Source organism: Sciurus vulgaris (genome assembly GCF_902686455.1).
Source record: "Sciurus vulgaris genome assembly, chromosome: 5".
NCBI classification, from domain to species: Eukaryota; Metazoa; Chordata; class Mammalia; order Rodentia; family Sciuridae; genus Sciurus; species Sciurus vulgaris.
The window spans coordinates 102,680,577-102,704,895 of record NC_136465.1 but is presented as its reverse complement, the minus strand read 5'-3'; the positions used below and the strand labels follow the sequence as shown (position 1 = coordinate 102,704,895).

General features: G+C 32.0%; 1 protein-coding gene across 1 annotated transcript in view; it reads left to right on the top strand.

The window, feature by feature from the left end:
* The window catches only part of ABCD2 (ATP binding cassette subfamily D member 2), a 50,532-nt gene extending 34,350 nt beyond the window's left edge, over positions 1-16,182 (top strand). The window contains exons 8-10 of the mRNA XM_079139364.1: positions 3,678-3,762; positions 10,189-10,314; positions 13,339-16,182. Coding sequence (XP_078995490.1) covers positions 3,678-3,762; positions 10,189-10,314; positions 13,339-13,558 — 431 coding nt within the window. The 3' untranslated portion in view covers positions 13,559-16,182. The remainder of the gene's footprint in view (positions 1-3,677; positions 3,763-10,188; positions 10,315-13,338) is intronic.
* Positions 16,183-24,319: the final 8,137 nt, after the last annotated feature.

The window sequence follows — 24,319 nt, the reverse complement described above, 5'->3', positions numbered from 1 at the left end:
TTAAAAGTTTTTTTCTTTTATATTTAAATGTATAAGTGTCCCTGAGGCTATTACCAGTCTTCATTTATGTAAAGTCTATGACAAAAATATTGGTCTGCCAACCTCTCAGTTTGCATTAAATTTAATTACTAAAATAACCAGAATTCAAGATTTAATTTTGCATGGATTTTATGATCTGTTTTACACCCATCTACATTATTAGAATAAATGATATAGTATAGTGATTGAGAATATGGACTTTGAACTCAAAAAAGTTGACAATCAAATCCTAGTTAGCACTACTCTCTGTATCTTAATTGTAAAAATGGACAAATATCTTTTTGCTAAAGCACATAGCATAACATGAACACACAAAATTAATAGTAAATGGTGATATTTAGTAGTTGTAATGTTGATACTCATGATACTCTTTGTGTGATGGTATTTCATATTTTACTTAGCAATTTCACATATATCATTTCATTTGATCCTTATAATAAGCAAATTAAGCAGGCCAGACAGATACTTATTTTTATGGTGGTTGTATTTTTTACTACAGAGGGAAAGCAGATTTTCTTTTTGGTTTTATGTGGTCAACTCCATCCTGATGATAAAACATGGTGGCAGAGTAAATGTTACATGTTTATCTTGGGCAAGTTACTTTGAGTGGGTTTGAAATCCAATGATCCAAATAGAAATTTAAAATGGGAATATTATATTCTTTTAAAAATTGTGAATACATCCCCAAACCATTTTTAAGACAGTTCTAAGCCTAGATTCCAACACTTGAATGATTTAGGCATGTAATAATTTTTGTGTCTTCTTTTCCCTAATGAAGAAAAAAAGTAGAAAGTTCCAACCTTAATAATACAATAGTAATTGTTATGGTTTATTAAGTATTTGTTATGCAATATATACCATTTTAAGCATTCATCTATCATTTTATTTAATGTTCATAGTAGTTCAATGATGTAGGTTTTACAATTCCTATTTTACAGATTAAACTTAGGTTAATAATTTACCTGGGTCTCACTGCAAGTATGGAGCAAGAATTCAAACACAGACTTGAAAATGTGTTCAATATTAGGGTATGCTACTGGGCTATGCCCAGTAGTTTTTTTAGATACTTTTTTCCTCGAAAAAATATTTTATGTAAGAATAATTATACCTTTACATGTAAGAATTTTTCGAGGAAAAAAGTTTTCCTAATTCTTGAACATGATGCATTTAAGTAAAGCAGAAAAATAACTAGCTAGTTAGTATATCACTTTGGAAGAAGTCTTTGAAGTTCTCTTTAGACTAGCTAATCCTTTCCTTAGTAAATGATGGAATTAAGAACTACATGCCATTCTATCAAACAAGTTGCCATTAATATATGTAGTCTATTATACAAATATTGGACTGCAGACCTCTCAGCTTGCATTAAATTTAATTACTAAAATAAACTAGAATTCCATGTTTAGGAAAGAATAGAAGAACTAAAAAATGGATATGAACTGAAGAAATTTGTGCATCTCTAGTAAAACAGAAAATAATTTTTCTTCTTGGTTTAGTTTGGCTAAATTAGTATCAGAGGCAGCCTTAGGACCCAGAGTTCTGATTTTTGTGTTACAAGATGATGCAATATTGCCTGTGAAACCCTTTGGTTTAGTAGAACAAAAGACAAAATTTATTAAAATATGTAAAAGTTAAAGTTCCCTCTCACAGAAATACTTTTCTCTTGTGCCTTGTTCTCAGTAGTCAGGGGGAATACTATTTTAAACCCAGAATATTTCTTCACTGTGTGGCAATCTAAATTGATTTTTTTCAAACCATCACTTATATTTCATAAGTGATACAAAATTCAGTCATGGGGAAAGCTCTGTAAATCACAGGGTAAGTATTATAAGTCATAGTGAAAGTATTATTTTAGTAACTTCTAGAAGCAAGAGCTATTAATCAGATGGCATTTTGAGATTTTTTTCCTAATATAAAATTAAAAGGATATATTTTCAGATATAGACAACTTCTGGAAGTTTACTAAAGGAAATGAACTGGGGTCCTCTCGAGTGGAATTGAGTGTCATTGGAAAATAAGGAAAAGTCTTTTCATGCCAGATACTTTTAGATTGATTATTTTAAAAATATTACTATCATTATATTTCTTTATTTAATTTTAGAATAGATAATCTTTCACATTATTCAAAAATTAAAAAGTATAAAAATGCTATCTGGAAAATTCTTCCTGTTTCTGTTCCCTTCTATCTAGTTTATTTCCTACCCATTAATAGGTAACTGCTGGTTTTGGTTTCTTATTTGCCATTTTCGGCTTTTTTAAAAGTGAAGTGTACTTTGCAATGCTAAACTTTAAAGGAAGAAGACATTAAGAAGTATAAAGATGTGTTTTATGTTTAACAGTTAACATATTTTCTATCAAAGATTCTGAATTTTTGTATGTCAAAAGAAAAACACATTCTCCTTCTGATCAGCGAAGAATCAAATAATCATTCTGATAATTTGGCTTTTCAGATATCCAGTACCTATAAAACAATGAATACTTTGTTTTTTCCCCTTTAACCAAGTTCATTTAGAAATTTTAATCATGATGAAAATTCAGCTAAAGGAAAAAGATGAGGGCAAAGAGTATGAAATTTTTCCAAATAGGAGAACTAAATCCTGGACACTTAATATTTGCAATGTTACTCCAACTGTTTGTTGAGTTTTGACAGTCAGTTTTCTTCTTTGAAAATTATGCTCTGCAGGAATGAAACTGTGTTTTTTTTTTTTTTTTTTTTAGTAATTTTTCCCTCTGTCTTACAAAAATAAGATAGTCTAATCATAAGAACTTCAAATATTATAAAAATGTATAATTTAGAAAATAAAAATCTCATAATTCCACTCCCAGATATAGTTCTATGTGTGTGTATTTATGTTTGTTTACAGAAATGCAATCATAATACATACAATTCTGGAATTCGCTTTTTTCAAAATTTTCAATTTAGATGTATAAGAGCTGATTTTTTAAACATAGAAGTCTTACTTTCTGAATAAATATCAAACGGGAAGTCAGTAGTTAAGACATTTTCATAGACTGCACAGATAAACTGAGAAAACGCCAGATTGACTTAGATATAAATTGTAGTTCTGATGACTAACTGTAAACTTAGACATACCTATTATCCCATGAATTTTGTAGTTGTAAAATTCAATTGATCATATGTGTCTTTAAGCTGTGAAATTTAGAATGAGAAAAACTCACACGTAGTAGCAGGCAAATGGGAGTCATTGAAATTAGTTCCTCTCTTACCCTTTGTAGGCTTTGTAGTTGACGTTTGCAAATTTGTAGGTCTTTTCTTCCATCTCCCTCTAAAATAAGCATAAACCATCAACAAAAAAATTTAAAGTGTCAGTGTTAAAATTCTTACAAGATGTTTGTCAAAATAAGAAATTATTACCATTAAAAGTATATCAAATCTAAAACAAAATGCTTATACATGAGGTTCTCTATCCAAACATGTTCTATAAAATATCAAGATCCTCTTACAATTAGAACATGGCAGTAATCACTTTTCTAGGGTAAAAATGATAACAATTAAAGAATTTTAAATATATATTTAATATTTAATATATACTACATTAAATAAGTATATTTATATTTGTTATATTTATATATTATGTGTATAAATATATATTTATATATGTATTTTTTACTTTTTTTAGGATGGGATGCTGTTATGGACTGGAAAGATGTTTTATCAGGAGGGGAAAAGCAAAGAATGGGCATGGCTCGTATGTTTTATCATAAGTAAGTATGCCATATTCAGGTTACTACTGTTCTATTGCAGTAACCAAAAAAAAAAAAAAAAAAAAAAAAGGAGGGGAACAGGATTAAGTATTTTCATCTTTCATTTAAAAATATCTTTAAATGGCGATTATCAAGACTACAAGCAACAACAGGTGTTGGCGAGGATGTGGGGAGAAAGGTACACTCATACATTGCTGGTAGGGCTGCAAATTAGTGCAGCCACTCTGGAAAGCAGTGTGGAGATTCCTTAGAAAACTTGGAATGGACCCTCCATTTGACCCAGCTATCCCACTCCTTGGCCTATACCCAAAGGACTTAAAATCAGCATACTACAGAGATACAGCCACATCAATGTTCATAGCTGCTCAATTCACAATAGCCAGATTGTGGAACCAATCTAGATGCCCTTCAGTTGATGAATGGATAAAGAAACTGTGGTATATATATATATATATATATATATATATATATATATATATATATATATATATACATACAATGGAATATTACTCAGCCATAAAGAATGATAAAATTATGGCATTTGCAGGCAAATGGATGAAATTGGAGAATATCATGCTAAGTGAGATAAGCCAATCTTAAAAAAACAAAGGACGAATGATATCACTAATAAGTGGATGAGGACACATAATGGGGGAAGGGAGGGGTTAGTGTTAGGGTTAGAGTTAGAATTAGGGAAGGGGGCAAGAATGGAGGAAGGAAGGACTGTTTAGAGGGAAAAGAGGAGTGGGAGGGGTGGGGAGAAGGGAAAAAAATAACAGAATGAATCAAACAACATTACCCTATGTAAATTTATGATTACAGAAATGGTATGCCTTTACGCCATGTACAAACAGAGAAACATGTATCCCATTTGTTTACAATAAAAAAATAAATAAATAAAATAAAAATATCTTTAGTTTTTTCAAACTAATGCTTAGAATTTATAGTTTTAAAGTTTCTTACGTTGTTTTTTCTTATAGCCAAACCTCCAAGTTTTGGGGTTTTTTCTACCTTTCTGTTGAGAAACTTACATGAAATAGGGCACAGAGGGTCAAATTAAATTTTTATGTATCCTAAGGTTTAAAGTAGGATTGTTACTAATATCAAATGTGAAGAATACATAACCACTAACCAGTAAGTAGGTGTTCAGTAATACCTATGAATTAAATTATTAAATTCAAACTAAGTCAACATTTTAATCATTGAGTAGCTTCTTAAGTTAATGATGTTCTCTCTCTTGAAAACCAGAAGTATTTCCAATGAAAAAAAGAATCAGCCCACCAATGTCTTGGTAAACTCAGAAAAATCAAGACCTTTGTTCTTTGCATTCAGCTTCATAGGTTTTTGAGTTTAAAAATACCAAGCACAAGACATAGGAAAGAAATAGTATTCTGATTCATTTTATTTGTCCTGTTCTTTGAAGAAGATCTCAATATCTAACTCTATCTCCCCCCATATCTCTCTCTCTCTCTCTCATATATCTTAGGTCTCTAGCAATGACAACCTGAGTTGTGCACAGCAGGAGGTTACCAGGAACTATGCTACTCACTCTTGAGTATTTACATCTTGAGTAAAAAGGACCAAGAACTGTGTATATGAATGGGCTGTGTGTTAGGGCAGATGTAACATTATTTTTCCCCTACATTTTTAACTGGCCTCTTATAGTTGTACAAAACTATGGGATTTGTTGTTACATATTTGTACATGCACATGATATAACAATATAATTTGGCCAATATCACTCCTCAGCACTTTCCCCTCCCTTCCCATCTCCCACTCCTCTCCCTTTTATTTTCATGAAATCCCCCCCCACACACCTTTCTTTTCCTTTTTCCTTTCTAGTTTCCACATATGAGAAAACACACAACTCCTAACATTCTGAGTTTGACTTATCTTGCTTAACATGATGGTCTTTAATTCCATCCATTTTCTCGCAAATGATATGATTTCATTTCTCTTTATGGCTAATAAAACTCCATTGTGTGTATATACCATATTTTCTTCATCCATTCATCTGTTGATGGATTCTACATTGCCAATTGTGCTGCCATAAACATGGGTATGCATGAATCACTGTCATAAGATGACTTTAATTCTTTAGTGTAAGTATCAAGGAGTGGCACAGTCAGATCATATAGTGGTTCCTGCCTGTTTCGAGGAATCTCCATACTGATTTACATAGTGCTTGTACTAATTTAACATCCCATCAACAGTTAAAAGTATTCCTTTTTTTCCCACATTCTCTCCAGTGTTATTGTTTGTATTTTTGATGACTGTCATTCTAACTGGTGTGAGATGAAATTTCAGTATAGTTTTGATTTGTATTTCCCTAATTGCTAATGATGTTGAACATTTTTTTTCATATATTTTTTGGCCATTTATATTTCTTCATTTCAGAAATGTCTGTTTAATTCATTTTCTCATTTATTAATTGAGTTATTTGATTTTTTGGTGTGAAGTTTTTGAGTTCATATATTCTAGCTATTAATCCTCTTGTCAGAAGAGTAGCTAGCAAAGATTTTTCTCTCAGTCTATAAGTTCTCTCTTCACATTCTTTTTTTTTTTTTTTTTTTTTTGGTACCAGCCTTTTAAATTTTTTTATTTTCAGACAGGGTTTTGCCAAGTTGCTTAGGACCTTGCTAAATCGCTGAGGCTGACTTTGAACTTGCCATCCTTTTGCCTCAGCCTCCCTGGTTGCTGGGATTACAGTCATGTGCCACCATGCCTGATTTTTCTTCATGGTTTTGTTTTCTGTGAAGAAGCTTTTTAATTTGATGGCATCTCATTTGTTAACTCCTGACATTATTTCCTGAGCTTTAGGGGTCCTCCTGAGGAAATCATTGCCATGCCTGTTTACTGGAGTGTTGACCCTACATTTTCTTCTGGGAGTGGATGCCACGTTATTGAATGAGTTGCAGAGCAAGCAGTAACACTTTTCTAGGGAAAAAAAAAAAAAAAAAAACTAGTAAAGAAAGCCAAAAAATATATCAAATGCTTCTTACTGAACATTTGCAACTAATTGGCAATCCTTTTAAAGAGCTTTATGGAGAAATTATTAAACCTTCATTAGAAGACAGAAATTATAAAATGAATACCATATTCTTAATGTACTGATTCAACATGTCTATATAAATTTGCCACAGTTGATTTATCTTATGTTTTAAAAAATATCTGAGGTATTATTATAAAGCATCTAAAGAATTTCTCCTTCCCTCCTCCCCCACTACCTTTTAAACCATTGACTCATTTAAGAAACCGGGTCATATATCATATTAGAATGTTGCCCATTCTCAATTGATCTGGTTTGCTTCTTCATGGGGTGGGGTCCTCTGAATTCTGTTCCTCTCACTTTTTCCTGTAAACTGGAAATTAGAGGGAAAAGCTTGATCAGACAGGTTCAGCCTTTTTGATAAGACTATAATATGTAATGCTATCATTAAAAGAAGAATGTATGATTTAAATAATTTTATTAAAATATACTTATAAAAACAAAATGTGGAGTACTAAAAAGAATTTAAAAGCTGTTATCCCTAGTAATAAAACAATTTCAAATTTTGGGATACATTCTTCCCCATTTTGTTGGTACACAAAAGTTGATTGTAATCTTGTCTTAATGTAGCTACTTCCATGAAGTATAACACATCCCTCTTTTTACTTAATATTCTGTTGTGTACCTTTCTGTATTATTGTATAATAAGCTAATCATGGTTGCTTATTGATATAACATTTATGTTCCAAATGTACAGATTTTAAGTGTACTATTTGGTGACTTTTGATAAATGTATGTATGTATGCAACCAAACCCCCAACAAGATAGAGTATTTCTATCACCTAGAAAGTTCCCTCATGCCCCTTTCCAATCATAACCCCCATAGACAAGTTTTAATCTGATTACAATCATCATAAATTAGTTTTGCCTCATTCTACAACTTCATAGAAATGAAATCATGGATTTTTTAGTGAGAAAAATAATTCATTGTAGAATTAATAGAATTATATTTGTAAAATTATATTTGTAAAAATGTACATAGCTAGTGTAAGAATATGGTGAGCTAAAAAGTATGAACCAGATTTTGCTAACTCATAATTTTTAGTGAAGTGATTTTGTAATGCCCCTTTCTGATTCAAAAGTAAACTTTGCAGCTTGACATTTATGACCAGCTGTTACCCCTAATCACCCTGAATCTGTTTGGGTCTGGTCCATAAATATTCAGTAATATGATCATCCACATAGTTAGTGAAATGTAATATGATAGAATGTAAAATGTGACCATAAATTTCTCACAGTTTTATTGTGTTAACAAGACAAACCTTGCAATAAAGGGCAAGAGGCATTAATAAAGAATGTTAACCTACAGAGATTTCAAGTACCTATAATTTGAAATAAATAGCTAATATTTGTATACATAAAATATTTTGCATATAATGTTATAATGAATAAAGATCAAGTCACAAGTATATCAAGAGAGGGAAAACTTTGTGAACCATAGGGAGATCAATGAAGACAAATATTCAAAAAGCAGCATAATTTGGTAAAAGATAGAAGGAATTATAGAATTAAATCCAGTGAAAGGAAAGTATAATATTGAGGAACTACCTAGATCCTTTCAATCTCAGAGGATTAACAATAAGTTTTGGATTATAATATGCAAGACTGGAGCTAGCTAAAGTAGAGAACTTTGGCAGAAAATACTAAGTCTTATAGTGGTATACACTTTCTGAGAGGATTTTAATGTTTGAGGAATAAACCAAGAATTACTGTCTTGAGGGAGATGAATTAGGTACTTCATAAGTCCTATTGTACTAATGATAAACCAAGAGAAAAAGGAAGGAAAATCAGAGAAATTATATTATCTAATGCTTTATTTAGATACCACAATACCAGATTCCAGATCTATCGCTTGGTATATTTAACTGCACCACCCCCAATTCTGCCAAGGAAATAAAACTGTGTGATTTATCTTACATCTGCTAGACTAAAGGTTGCTATGACAACAGAATATAAAATGTATACTTTTTCTAATTCTAAAATGGAATCACATCTCTGTTTAGCTCAAAGCACTCTGAAAAATAAGACAAAATACAGTACAAAATTGTTACTAAAAAGAAACTTATACAACAAAATTTTTTTCCAAACCTCTCTTTTTTATATTTTCTTTTCTTCTCCTTTTCTGTTTAAGTAAAATAGTTGACTGAACAATGATCAATTCAGGTAAAGAAGTAATGCTTGAACCATAACAAAAAGCGAAGCTACTTCCATTGATGTCATTTTGGGGAAGCTGCAGTAGTTTTAGTTCTTTGGGCAGCAAACAGTTTTAGAGTTCAATAAGGCATTAAAATTGCCTTGACTCCTCTATTAGACTTAAGTACCTGCCCTGGAACAGGAAGCAGTATCCTATTAATAAGCAAAGACATCTTAGAAAAGTAACTTGTAGTGCTAAGTAATTATTTATGCTGAATAAGAAATTACTATAATTACATGCTTTTTATTAGCTTTGTAATTTATTTAAAAATGTCTTCCTTAGGGAAATTCTCCTGGCAAATTCTTATAACTGATTTTCAACCTCAAAATGAATAGTATAGTAGGAATTGGCTTTAGTCCCATTAACTAAGCTAAATCATGTTACTAGATACCAAATACACACCTGAAATCCAAGACAGGATAGAAAGAAGATGGGGAAAGGAGGAAAGGATAATAGGAAGGGCATGGAAAAAAGGGAGAAGGATAAATAGGTAGAAACAGTGACAAAGTGAGAGGATGTCTCTAAATCTACACACATATTACCAAAGTAAAAATTGAGCTACAAAAAATTTGTTGAGTATACCAGAAAAATATTTACTGACTTTACCCCCTAAGAATTTGATCCTGAAGCATTATCCCAACATTATGAAACTAAACATATGCTCTAAATTTGCAAGTAGGCACATTTACTCTTGCACAGTTTTGTAATGATGAAATTCTATTAGTAATGCTTAGGTATTCACATTTCTGATAAAATAATTTTCTCATTAAATCTTTGCTAACAGGACTGTGACCTGTTTAATAATTAACTACTGTTAAGTGTACTTTGCATGTAATTAGTCAGACCCTTGTCACCAAGAATGAACCTGCCTTCTGCAGGAAAATGCACTTGGAAACCTGCCTCATCTTTCTTATGCCTCATGTACATGATTCATTCATCTGCATAACAAAAAAAGTTTATTGTATTGTGAACAGGTATCAGAAAGCCTGCTTTTATTTAAGGAGAATGTCATATTCTGGTCCAAGTAGAAAAAAATAACTACATTTTTGCTTTATCACTTACAACCTTTAATAATGCCATATTCTTTTGCTTCTTTGAAGGTGTTAGCAATATAAATTGTATTGTCCAAAGAAAGATTTATAGTCCATATAGGAAAGTAATTTATTTGTGTTTTTTTTTAAAGACCAAAGTATGCATTGCTGGATGAATGTACCAGTGCTGTCAGCATTGATGTTGAAGGAAAGATATTTCAGGCTGCGAAAGGGGCTGGAATATCTTTATTGTCTATAACACACAGGCCTTCTCTTTGGTAAGTGTTTCCATTGCTAACTAATCTGTAATAGATGTTTTTTCTTGTTTCTTAAAAAACGACTTTGCTGAACATTTTACTATGGAAAAAAGTACCACAATTTACTCTGATTTTTGCCTTCAAATCCTCTGAATTGAGGACGACCCAGAGCCAGACCAGCATTCTTGAACCCTTTTGGCAGAAACCTAAAATTTCCACACAGGCTCCCAAATTGACCACATGTTGGAATAATACAGTTATTTCTTAGTCCTGGTGTTTTTCTGATCTCTATCAATGGCTTTATTATGTTATCCTATGTTTCAGTTCCTTACTCAAATAACCTAAAGAGGTATTAGAAGCATAGTCAGCCATTTTTTTTCATTTGAAGGAAATAATAGTTCTTTATGCAAATAAAATCTTTAATGTTATGTTTTTTAACAAGAAAAACATTATTTTTAATTGTAGCTACCCACAGTACATTTCTTCATAAAATTAAACATCATGTTAGTTCTCTGTGAATGAGTTTAGCCATTTTAGGTTGTAGAAGTTTGTCATTTCTGATTATATTTTCTCCCAGGGAAAGTAAAATACTTATTTTCCCTAAAAAGATTTCAGAATTAAGAAATAACATATTATATTTTCCCCATAACAAAAAAATGGTAATTATTAATCTTAAAGATTAAAATCAATACTAATGTCTAAAAGAAGTAAAAAAATTAAAAACTTATTAAATTCTTTGATTTCTTTACTTTATCATATTTATGAAGGAAGCCTACAGATTATCTCCAAAGAGTCTCAGCTAAAATAGCAGTGTTTTAAAAATCACTTCAACTATATTATTTTAGCTCATAAAATAGAATATGCCTTTGAATCTCAGGGCATGAAACAACTGAACTACTTGTTCCTGCCATGAAGAAATCAAGTAATGTTGTAGGACCAGAGTGATGAGTTAAAACTATATTATACATTGAAGATAGAACTTGCCCAATACATGAATGACCACATTCTAAAATTACTCCTGGTTGTGAATCTAAGGCTAGAAAAAAACAAGGAAAGTTGAGAATGAAATAAACAAAATGAACTTTTTCTATTCAACATTTTTTATTGGTGCATTAGAGGTATACACCATGATGGAATTTGTTTTTACATATAACAAAATGAACTTTCTACCATTACTTTTCTTTCATATTATATGTCATCCTTCTTTTGTTTTTCCAATACTTTGGTTTTGACTTTCATATTTTAGTAGAAGACTTTTTGAATTTCCCCCCTTAACTTAGAAATACATTGTTTTCAATTTAATTTTGATATGATCCCATCTGGTGGGAGGTTAAGAACCTAAAATACATGAAAAAATTAATCTGTGTCATACATAATAAAATAGATGAAATTAAACTTTCAGCTTGATGGTGACTTTACTCTATTAGCTATATTTTAACCTAGTTAAATTTTCTCTTGTAATTACAGCATGTTACAAATGTCCAATCAAAAGGCGTGGGAGCTGAGAATATATCTCAATGGTAGAACTCTCGCTAGCATGCATGAGGCCCTGGATTCAATCCCCAGTACAGCAAAAGATTGGGGGCAGGGTTTGGGGTTGGGCTTAGTGGTTGAGTGCTTACCTAACACATGTGAGGCGCTGGGTTCTATCTTCAGCACCGACTAAAAATAAATAAATAAATAAATGAGGTGTAGATGGTGTCCATCTACAACTAAAAAAATATTCTAAACAACTGGGGACCGTAGAACCCAAATGTTCATTACTTGAAGGAGAAATAAACTGTATGATACTGTACAATGGAATATAATTTAGCCATAAAAGTGAATGAAGTAGTGATACATGCTACAACTGGCATCATTTTGATAAGTGAAAGAAGCCAGTGTTAAGGGTGACATACTCTATGATTCCATATATATGAAATATTCAGAATAGAGAAATCCATAAAGACAGAAAAGAAATTAGTGCTTGGTAAAATGCTGGGTGGAAGGGGAATACAGGGTACTGCTAATGGGTATGGAGTTTCTTTGGGGGGTGGTGAAGAAAACGTTCTGGATGTACATAATGGTGATGGTTGCATGAGCTTGTGAATATACTAAAAATCAATGAATTTTACATAAAAGATGAATTTATGACATAAATTTTATCTTAATTTTGAATAAAGGAACTGATTGAAAAGGACTGCTAGTTATGGGAAATGAAAATTGATGAGAGTTAAATAGGAAACAATAAGAAAAACTATAAAGAAAGACAGCAAAACTGGAGAAATGTGGGCCAGTTATGCAAATTGACAAAATGCTGGTGACTCAGTTATGGGAATCAACTCTGCTAAATGTAGTCTCTCCACACAATCCCCACAAATCCCAGAGACTAGTGATTTCAGACTCCCCTTAGGAGAAGATGCATTGTCTCTTATCTCGTCAATAATAATCCTGTACTGCTGTGAAATTCCTAAATATGTAATTAGGCCAAGATAAAAGTGATTATAAGAAGACATGGAAATATTTTTTAAAATATTTCTGTCAAAGAATTCAACTTTTAAAAAGTGTTTCTAAACTTCGATTATTGAGATATTTTTAATTATGTAGAACTACCACAACAAGATGGATTATTCATTAATTCCTATTGTATTTTATTTTCCAAGAAGTTTTTCTTTGATGATATTTTAAAATTTTACTTTTTTTCTCCAGTTTCCTTTTCTTACTTCCATTCTGAGAATGCTTTATTATTTATTCAGGAGCCAAAAAAGGTTATGAAGATCAATTAACACCTACAACAGCATAGTCTTCCTTTTAATTCACATATACTCAGAACATGAAAGAATGATAAAAATCAGTAAAAAAAAAAAAAACTTCCTATAGATTGAAACTTTGGATTGGAAAAAAATTACAATTATCTAACTTTTTGAGGTATCCTTGAAAATTAAATGTAACATAGGCACCTTTACTTGAAATTTACCTTTGCATATCAGTTAGAATTACAAACCTCTAACTAAAATGACTTTTCACATTTATGGCTAATAATATTATTTCATTTTAATTATGCAGGAAATACCATACTCATTTATTACAATTTGATGGTGAAGGAGGTTGGCGTTTTGAACAATTGGATACTGCTATCCGTTTAACACTGAGTGAAGAAAAACAAAAGCTAGAATCTCAGCTAGCCGGAATTCCCAAAATGCAACAGAGACTCAATGAACTATGTAAAATTTTGGGAGAAGACTCAGTGCTGAAAACAATCAAAAATGAAGATGAAATATCCTAATTTATTTTGACATGTTTTAAGTTAATTTTTTGGTAAAGGCTCAAGAGACACTCTATTATAGTGCATGTACTGTGTTAAGCTAAGCACAGAAAAAATCAAAGCCAGCAAGAAATGTTTTATATGATTTTAGCATCAAGGAAGTATACAGTCTAACTTTTCAGAAAAAAATAAACAAATGTATTATGAAAGATTAGTCATTATGGCTTATACTAATTCCTAATGGAAGCCTAATTCACCTGCAAAACAAGATTTTCTAGGTGAATGGTGAATAGTGAATACCAGATTGTTGTGTATATGTCATGTATCTGAAGTTCTTAACATGGGAAATATCTTGGAAGTGAAGCAATTTAAGAGCACCATTTGGGCTGATATCAGGTGCATAAAAATAGAACTTTGAGAACCATTAAGTCCATTCATGAATGATACTAGGTTTATTAGCTAGAATTAATTTACATCATTGCTAGAGGCCAACAAAACTTATATACAAAATAGCTGACAGTTTAATAATTTCAGTATGAAAAAATTATTTTAATGGCAGTGGTTGAAAGAAAAAAGCATGGCTAAACATGTATAAAATACCATATTTCAAAAATATGACTGAGCATCTTAACGCAGATATATAAAAATTCTAATGAGAATCTTGCATATTTGTTAATAAACTAATTTTTAAGAGAATTGCCAAGACAGAAAAGGCAAATCCAAATGTTTGCCTCATCCTGTTACTTTACTTGGCAGAATTATCTATTACAATTCTGTTCAGAATACTGTTTTGTGTCCAAAAGAGGAGTCCAAAATTTTTAGAAATGTGCTATAATATAAAGATTATGAAAATCATAGTAATATTAGCATACATTGGAATATAATACTTTATAGTTTACAATTCCCATCAATATCATTTTATTTTAATCTTTGTGGCAGTCTTTTGAGACATTATTTTTTCTATTTTCTTTTTGAGGAAATTGACATTTGGATTTACCTAATCATGTAATTTATTTAAAAACAGATCTAGGGATCAAAGGAAGTTCTCCTGAATCTTCAGTTCACTGTGATTACTACCATTTTTTTTTTAAATTTCACAGGGCTATATTATCAATAAAAATTAGAAGTGGGCAGTAGTTTGCAGGAAGTGGGACTTCAGACAGGGCAGTGGAGTGAGAGCAAAAAATAATAAAATAAAACTTAGATGAGAAAAGAAAATATGTTTTGTAATGTCAGTTTATTATTATTTTTTATGGTTATAAGAAATGAAAATTGAATGTTATGTGGAAAGGTCATTGGTCTGTGGTTTAAAATGAACAAAGGAAGTTAGCAAATCTTTAAGCAACTGTGCTCTCTTACTTGATATTTGTATACCTCTAAGACATCAGCAATCTGAATGGCAGTTAGTAGTGTTTTAGGTAATTTAATATTATTGAACATAATGACAAATAATCTACATGGATTAGTCATTTGAAATAGAGTCTTATCTGTTGTGTGCCTTGGAGTTGGAAGTACAAGAGCCAGGACTGACACGATAATCTCTTGCTCTCTACACTACCATGTTAATGGGCCATTAAAGATTGGAATGACCAGTTGTTAGTGGCTTAGAATTTTATTTGCATATTTAGACACAGCCATGATGGATGCCAAGTCAGTGATTCTTAAGTTTTTATAGGAGATAGAATACCTGGAAGTCATATATGATGTGATTGTTGTAGAACATCATAGCATTTCCACATTTTTAGTTCTCCATAACTAGGACATTTTAAATTATCAATAAATGTTCCCATCTAATATGAAAGAATGCAATATAAAAATCAAAATCAGTACATTTGTACAAGTTTTTCTGTTAGTATCACTAACTACTGATTTATTCATTTATGTATTACAAGTATCGTACTAGAAAAATGAGGCTGGTATTAAAAATCTTTTAGAAAAAGCATGGAACCAAAACTTAATAAAAATCATTCCTTAATCTTAAGATCTACATTAGAAGTTATCCAGTTTATACTGCTATAAGGAGAAAAGTTTGAGGCCAGTGACTTATATAAACTTTAAAGATACAAAAAAGAAGAGTTCTCATTTGGAATGTGCATAGATTTCATGCCTTAATTTTCATAATTTAAAAATTGAACATTTCAGACCTGATATTTTATATTTTGAAACTTTGAAAAGAATGTCAATACAAACATTAGACTTGAAGTTAGCCCTTATTTAATATATACTATCAACAAATTGAAATGAAAAAGATTCATTTAGTGTACAGGACTCAGGATGTTTAAAATTCTTTATTAAAAACTCCACACATCCCAATTAAAATGTCGAAGTTCTAAGATGAACAGGTTTTCTGTGTGTGTGTGTATGTGTGTGTGTGTGTATTTATTTTTTGAATTCTTCCTCAGGACCAATATCCTCTAATTTGGAGAGGAAAATAAAATCTAATGAATTTGTTTTATATATCATTAACTATTTCCAAGATGGTCCTATGGGTATACCATATATTACTATTCTCATAGTTACATTTTGTGAAAAACATGAAAAAGATTGAGAAGCTCAATAGCGTCTTTGAATATAGCAAAGAACAGATGAGGAAAGGAAAAAGAAATATTTTAGTTTTCAAACAATTTGCCCAAACTTTTGAGTTACCTTTATTTTTTATTTTTTAAATACACTAAATGAATTTTTTAAATAAAAAATAACTACTTAATGAGTGTTATTATAAAATGTACATTTGGGGGGTTAAATTAATTTGTGGAAAATAAGCTTCATTCCATGAAAATACCACATTATTTTTCTCCAGCATGTAGTGTTAAGCTAAGCATGAGTGTAAAATAGTGTGTGCTCTTATAAGCAGGATGATGTATAAAAACCCCTTGAATAATCTCAAGGAGAATGATATAGCTTGAAAATCAACCCAGCTTTTCATTTGTTTACAGTGGAAATGGTTTCTTCTTCATAGTAATTTGATTTTTGTTTCAAATAAAGATTTGTCAGTAAAATCATAAATGAACATGTGAGTTTTGGGGACATTGGTTCCAAGTATAATTTCATATATTGGCAATAGACTTACCCTATTATAATATTTGGAATGAATTTTTGATTCGGTAAGCCTAAAAAAATCTGTTACAAATTGGAATCCAAATCCAGAGAATGCAGCATATTTTTGAGATGTGCATGAAGTGGTAAGTTGTTAAATTGTTTAGTAAGAGAGATGCTTTGAAATAACTACTTATGAGCAAAACTGATTCTCATTCAAAAGTATAAATCACTTTCACATAATCCAGGGTGTTCCTAATTCTGAGGATAGACATTTGAATATGCTGAATATGTTTTGGAGTTGTAAATCTAATATTTACCACATGAAAGCTTTCTGGTGGACACTTCAAATATTTAATTAGAAAGAAATCCCTTTTTCATTGTTGGTAGCTTTCCTCATTACAAAGTACAGAGGGGATTCAGAGATTTTATTGTGAAATTTTCAAAACCCATTGTCCACTCATCAGCTAAAGTTTTGTGTTATTGAAAGTGAATAAGAAAACAAAAATGTCCTATGGTAAACATCACTATGTAGCTTATCAAGAATGTGGCTCTATGGGAATACATTATAATAGCACCTCCATCCAATGTGTAGTTACTTGAGCATACCATTTCTTGAGAATTCCTTAATTGTCATGAAAAAGCCTTGATTCATCAAAGGCATTACAAATTATTCCTGTGATATAAAATGCCCTATTTCTGCACTTCTAATGACTGCCATGATAGTGTCTACATACACCTCAGGTACATGTTGTATGGTGCAAAACCTTGTGTAGTATTGTGCAGAATAGCCACCAAATAGTTGCTTAAAAATTAATTTTCTTTATTAATTCAAAATATTTATGATGTTCTGACTTATACCAGGCACTGTGTAAGCTGATGAATAAACAAAATGTGGTCCCTGTCCCAAATGTACAGTCCACTGAAAATTAGAAAAATGAGAACCCTCAGTAAGAAAAACTCAATAACTACAATTATTATTTACCTACTAGGCACAAAGCATTGCATATACACTCATTCAGTAAATTTTCACAAAAGTAATGAAAGAGAAGTGAGGAAAGAAAGATTAAGTAATTAATCCAACTTCACAAAACACCCAAGCTACAGAGTGAAATTTGAACCTAACAATATTTGATTATAAAGTTTATGTAACTTCACAGCACCTCTTTTTAATTATTCTAGGTCATTATTCATTATTGCTGTTTTTGACTAAAGTTTTAAGTATAATTTTGCCTTGAGTCAACATCCATAATTTGTAATAAAAACAAAAAATTATAATTTGTGCTACATAAGTTTCCTTTTAAAATGAAGACAAGCATTGGTTTGCTAATGGATGTTGTCCTATGGAGCAGAGAGGACATAGGCAACTTTTCAAATGTTTTGAGAATGAAATGTCTAAACTGATTATAATTCATTCATTCAGCAAAAACTTAGAGACACATTCAGGATCGCAGTTACTGTACTTGGGAGTCAGAGATGAGCAAGGCATAACTGGTCTCAGAACTTGTGAAACATTTTACTAGATCCAAATTAAATATTGTACACCTATTATTTGACCTGGTTCTCCATAAATTTCATATTTGTTTTGCAATATCTTTTTAGTTCTTGTATGTCATACCTAAGACCATTCTGTTGAAACCTTTAAGCAATAAATATATTCTGACAGCAGGATTTCCTTGATTGTACACCATGGGCTTCATAATCCTCATGCCCTCCAACTTGGTCTAAATTACAGGACCCAATAAAACCAGTGTGTAAGACTATTATCCTTCACTGGTAGGTGGTCCCATGTATTTAATGTATTGTCTTAAAACTTGTGAAAGGTCAACTTCTCAAGTTCAAACCATGTAAAATGAAACAATTTTGTACTTTCAGAAGTATGTGTCTTATGTTAACACAAAATGCAGATGACTATAGTAAGAAAGTTCTAAGAGGAAAAAACAATTATAAAACTAATAAAAAGATTTTCAAAGTTAGGCACATTTTAAAATTACCTGGCCTATTTCACTATTTGTGACCCCAAATTAAACAATAAGGTGATTAAGTATTTACCTTATATATTTTATATGATTTAACACTTAAAAAAATAGATCACATAGCAATGAAGCAATGAAATATTATTAAATACTATTGACTTAGCCTTATCATTTCATTGTAGTTACTGTAATCCATATAAAACAGGGGACAAACTTATATAGCACATATATTTTATCCTTATATATCACATACATTAAACTTCACAATTAAAGTGTATCAGATATAGACATTATTCAAATGTCTACAACTAAAGAACTGCCTTAAGGTCCTCTAATCTTTTTTTTTTTTTCAAGATTCACAAAATAAGATTGACCTTTATTTTTTTTATTTTTTATTTTATTGTTTGTTCTACTTAGTTATACATGATAGAATGCAATTTGACTCATAGTACACAAGAAGTACAACTTTTCATTTCTCTGGTTGTATATGATGTAGAGTTATGCCATTTGTTTAATCATATGTGTACATAGGGTAATGATTTTGTCTTATTCCACTGTCTTTCCTTCCCCCTGCTCCCTCCCCTCCCCTGACTTCCCTTTACACAATTCAAAGTTGCTCCAATCTTCCCTTCCCCCTACCCCACCCTTATGTATCAACATCTACTTATCAGAGAAAACATTTGGCCTTTGGTTTTTGGGGATTGGCTTATTTCACTTAGCATAATATTCTCCAATTCCATCCATTTATCTGCAAATACCATAATATTATTCTTCTTTATGGCTGAATAACATTCCACTGTGTATATATACCACACTTTCTTTATCCATTAATCTGTCAAAGGGCATCTAGGTTGGTTCCACAATCTAGCTATAGTGAATTGAGCTGCTGTAAACATTGATGTGACTGTGTCACTGCAGTATGCTGATTTTAAGTCCTTTGGGTATAGCCAAGAAGTGGGTTAAATGGTGGTTCCATTCCAGGTTTTCTAAGGACTCTCCATACTGCTTTCCAGAGTAGCTGCACCAATTTTTAATCTCACCAGCAATGTATGAGTGTATTTTCCCCCCAGATCCTCCCCAATACCTATTGTTGCTTGTATTCTTGATAATAGAGATTCTAGTTGAAGTGAGATGAAATCTTAGGATAGATTTAATTTGCATTTCTCTAATTATTAGCAATGTTGAACATTTTTTCATATATCTGTTGATCAATTGTATATCTTCTTCTGTGAAGTGTCTGCTCAGTTCTTTAGTCTATTTATTGATTGGGTCATTTTTATTTTTGGTGTTGAGTTTTTTTCCGTTCTTTAAAAATTCTGGAGATTAGTGCTCTATCTGAAGTGCGTGTGGTAAAGATTTTCTTCCACTTATAGTCTTTCTCTTCACATTATTGATTGTTTCCTTTGCTGAGAAAAAGCTTTTTAGTTTGCTTCCATCCCATTTATTGATTCTTGTTTTTATTTCTTGTGCTTTGGGAGTATTAATAAGAAGTCTGGTCCTAGGCTGACATGATGAAGATTTGGGCCTACTTTTTCTTTTATTTGGTGCCGGGTCTCTGGTCTAATTTCTAGGTCCTTGATACATTTTGAGTTGAGTTTTATGCAGGATAAGAGATAGGGTTTAATTAAATTTTACTACATATGGATTTCTACTTTTCCCAGCACCATTTGTTGAAGAGGCTATCTTTTCTCCATTGTATGTTTTGGCTCCTTTGTCTAGTATGAGGTAACTGTATTTATATGGGTTTGTCTCTATGTCTTCTATTCTGTATCATTGGTCTGCCTGTCTTTTTTTATGCCAATACCATGCCATTTTTGTTACTGTTGTTCTGCAGTATAGTTTAAGGTCTGGTATTGTGAGTAGAAACATACCTCGACATTGTAAATGTTATCTATGCTAAGCTCAAGGCCAACATCCATTCTAAATGGAGAAAAACTGAAAGCATCCCCTCTAAAGACAGGAACAAAACAGGGATGCCCTCTTTCACCACTTCTATTCAACCTTGTCCTTGAAACTCTAGCCAGAGCAATTAGACAGACCAAAATAGGAAAAGAAAAACTCAAACTATCACTATCTGCAGAAGACATGATTCCATATTTAGAGAATCCAAAAAATTCCACCAGAAAACTTCTATAATAAATGAATTTAGCAAAAGTAGTAGTATATAAAATCAACCCTCATAAATCTAATGTAGTTCTTCTATTCACAAATGATGAATCCTCTGAAAGAAAAATTAGGAAAACTACTGCATTCACAATAGCCTCAAAAAACAAAATATTTAGGAATAAATCTAACAAAAGAGGTGAAAGACCTCTACAATGAAAACTACAGAACACTGAAGAAAGAAATTAAATAAAATCTTAGAAGATGGAAATATCTCTCATGTTCTTGGATAGGCATAATTAATATTGTCAAAATGGCCATACTACCAATTAAAATCTCAACAATGTACCTCATAGAAATAGAGAAAGCAATCATGAAATTCATTTGGAAAAACAAGAGGCCCAGAATAGCCAAAGCAACGCTTAGCAGGAAGAGTGAAAAAAGTCCTTTAATCTTACGAGGAAGCTGATAATAATGGAAACTTTTCAACATACAGATGCTGATAATTCCAGAATGACAAAAGACATTAAGTCCCTTTGTTTAGGCTAGTTTGTTCCCTGATATGGGACAAGTACAAGATTCACGTAAATGGAGTCTAGACAGATAAGGTTAATGTAGATCCAGGCACATACATGTATCTTCCTGCAACCCGACATACCACCATGGATATGCATGTGCTCGCACACATATGATCCCTTAGAAGTTTAATACAAAGCAACAAATATATTGAGGACTTAAATAACTGAAGAATTCTTATTGTTGTAAAACACATATACACTCACACATACATGACAAAATTTTCATCTTTAGCAGTTTTGAACATATAGTTCAGTCGTGTTAAATATATTTGCATTGTAAAACAGATTTCTAGAAAATTCTATCTTGCAAAAATCTAAAATTCTATACCCCTCTCCCTCCCTGGGAATTACTGTTCTATTCTCTGTTTCTACAAACTTTACTTTAGATAACTCATATAAATTAGATAAAATAGTATTTATCTTTTCTTGATTGGTCCAAGGTTCATTCATGTTGTTCTGTGACAGAAGTCTCTCCCTTTTCAAGGATAAAGAATATCATATTATATGTACAGGCCATATTTGCTTTGGGGATGCTTCTGCTTGTTAATTATTATGAAATCATGAATAGTGCAGTAGGAATGAAAACGTGTACAATTATCTCTTTAAAATCCTGCTTTTACTTCTTTAGGATGTATACCTGCAGTGAATGAATCACTGAATTTTAAATTTTATTATTTTTTTAGAAAGTGCACTTTTCCATAGTGATTGCACCATTTTACAGCTTCACCAGAAGTGCACAAAGTTTTCAATTTTCCACATTCTGGCCCATACTTGTTATTTTCTTCTTCTTTTTTTTTTTTTTTTGATGGGTCTTTTTTTTTTTTTTTATTGTAAACAAATGGGATACATGTTGTTTCTCTGTTTGTACATGGCGTAAAGGCATACCATTTGTGTAATCATAAATTTACATAGAGTAATGTTGTTTGATTCATTCTGTTATTTTTTCCCTTCCCCCCACCCCTCCCACCCCTCTTTACCCTCTATACAGTACTTCCTTCCTCCATACTTGCCCCCCTCCCTAACCCTAACTCTAACCCTAACACTAACCCTTCCCTCCCCCCCATTATGTTTCATCCTCCACTTATTAGCGATATCATTCGTCCTTTGGCTTTTTGAGATTGGCTTATCTCACTTAGCATGATATTCTCCAATTTCATCCATTTGCCTGCAAATGCCATAATTTTATCATTCTTTATGGCTGAGTAATATTCCATTGTATATATATGCCACAGTTTCCTTATCCACTCATCAATTGAAGGGCATCTAGGTTGGTTCCACAGTCTGGCTATTGTGAATTGAGCAGCTATGAACATTGATGTGGCTGTATCTCTGTAGTATGCAGATTTTAAGTCCTTTGGGTATAGGCCAAGGAGTGGGATAGCTGGGTCAAATGGAGGGTCCATTCCAAGTTTTCTAAGGAATCTCCACACTGCTTTCCAGAGTGGCTGCACTAATTTGCAGCCCCACCAGCAGTGTATGAGTGTACCTTTCTCCCCACATCCTCGCCAACACCTGTTGTTGCTCGTATTCTTGATAATCGCCATTCTAATTGGGGTGAGGTGGAATCTTAGGGTGGTTTTGATTTGCATTTCTCTTCTTACTAGAGATGTTGAACATTTTTCCATATGTTTGTTGATTGCTTGTAGATCTTCTTCTGTGAAGTGTCTATTCATTTCCTTAGCCCATTTGTTGACTGGATTATTTGAATTTTTGGAGTAGAGTTTTTTGAGTTCTTTATAGATTCTGGAGATTAGTGCTCTATCTGAAGTATGATTGGCAAAGATATTCTCCCACTCTGTAGGCTCTTTCTTCGCATTGCTGATAGTTTCCTTTGCTGAGAGAAAGCTTTTTAGTTTGAATCTATCCCAGTGGTTGATTCTAGCTTTTATTTCTTGTGCTATGGGAGTCCTGTTAAGGAAGTCTGGTCCTAGACCAACAAGGTGAAGATTTGGACCTACTTTTTCTTCTATAATCTGCAGGGTCTCTGGTCTGATTCCGAGGTCCTTAATCCATTTTGAGTTTAGTTTCGTGCATGGTGAGAGATATGGGTTTAGTTTCATTCTGTTACATATGGATTTTCAATTCTCCCAGCACCATTTGTTGAAGAGGCTATCTTTTCTCCATTGCATATTTTTGGCCCCTTTGTCTAGTATGAGAAAATGGTATTTATTTGGGTTTGTGTCCGTGTCCTCTATTCTGTACCATTGATCTACCTTTCTATTTTGGTACCAATACCATGCCGTTTTTGTTACTATTGCTTTGTAGTAGAGTTGAAGATCTGGTATTGCAATACCCCCTATTTCACTCTTCCTGCTAAGGATTGCTTTAGCTATTCTGGGTTTCTTATTCTTCCAGATGAATTTCATAATTGCTTGCTCTATTTCTGTAAGGTACACAATTGGGATTTTAATTGGAATTGCATTGAATTTGTATAGCACTTTAGGTAGTATGGCCATTTTGACAATATTAATTCTTCCTATCCAAGAACATGGAAGATCTTTCCATCTTCTAAGGTGTTCTTTAATTTCTTTCTTTAGTGTTGTATAGTTCTCATTGTAGAGGTCTTTCACCTCTTTTGTGAGATTGATTCCCAAGTATTTTATTTTTTTTCGAGGCTATTGTGAATGGGGTAGTTTTCCTAATTTCTCTTTCTGAAGATTCATCACTTATGTATAAAAATGCGTTGGATTTATGGGCATCGATCTTGTAACCTGCTACTTTACTGAAATCACTTATGAGTTCTAAGAGTTTTCTGGTGGAATTTCCAGGTTCCTCTAAATATATAATCATGTCATCAGCGAACAGGGATAGTTTGAGTTCTTCTTTTCCAATTCGTATCCCTTTAATTTCTTTGGTTTGTCTAATTGCTCTGGCCAGAGTCTCAAGAACGATGTTGATTAGAAGTGGTGAAAGAGGGCATCCCTGCCTTGTTCCAGTTTTTAGGGGGAATGCTTTCAGTTTTTCACCATTTAGAATGATATTAGCCATGGGCTTAGCATAAATGGCCTTTACAATGTTAAGGAATGTTCCCACTATCCCTATTTTTTCTAGTGTTTTGAGCATGAAGGGGTGCTGTATTTTATCAAATG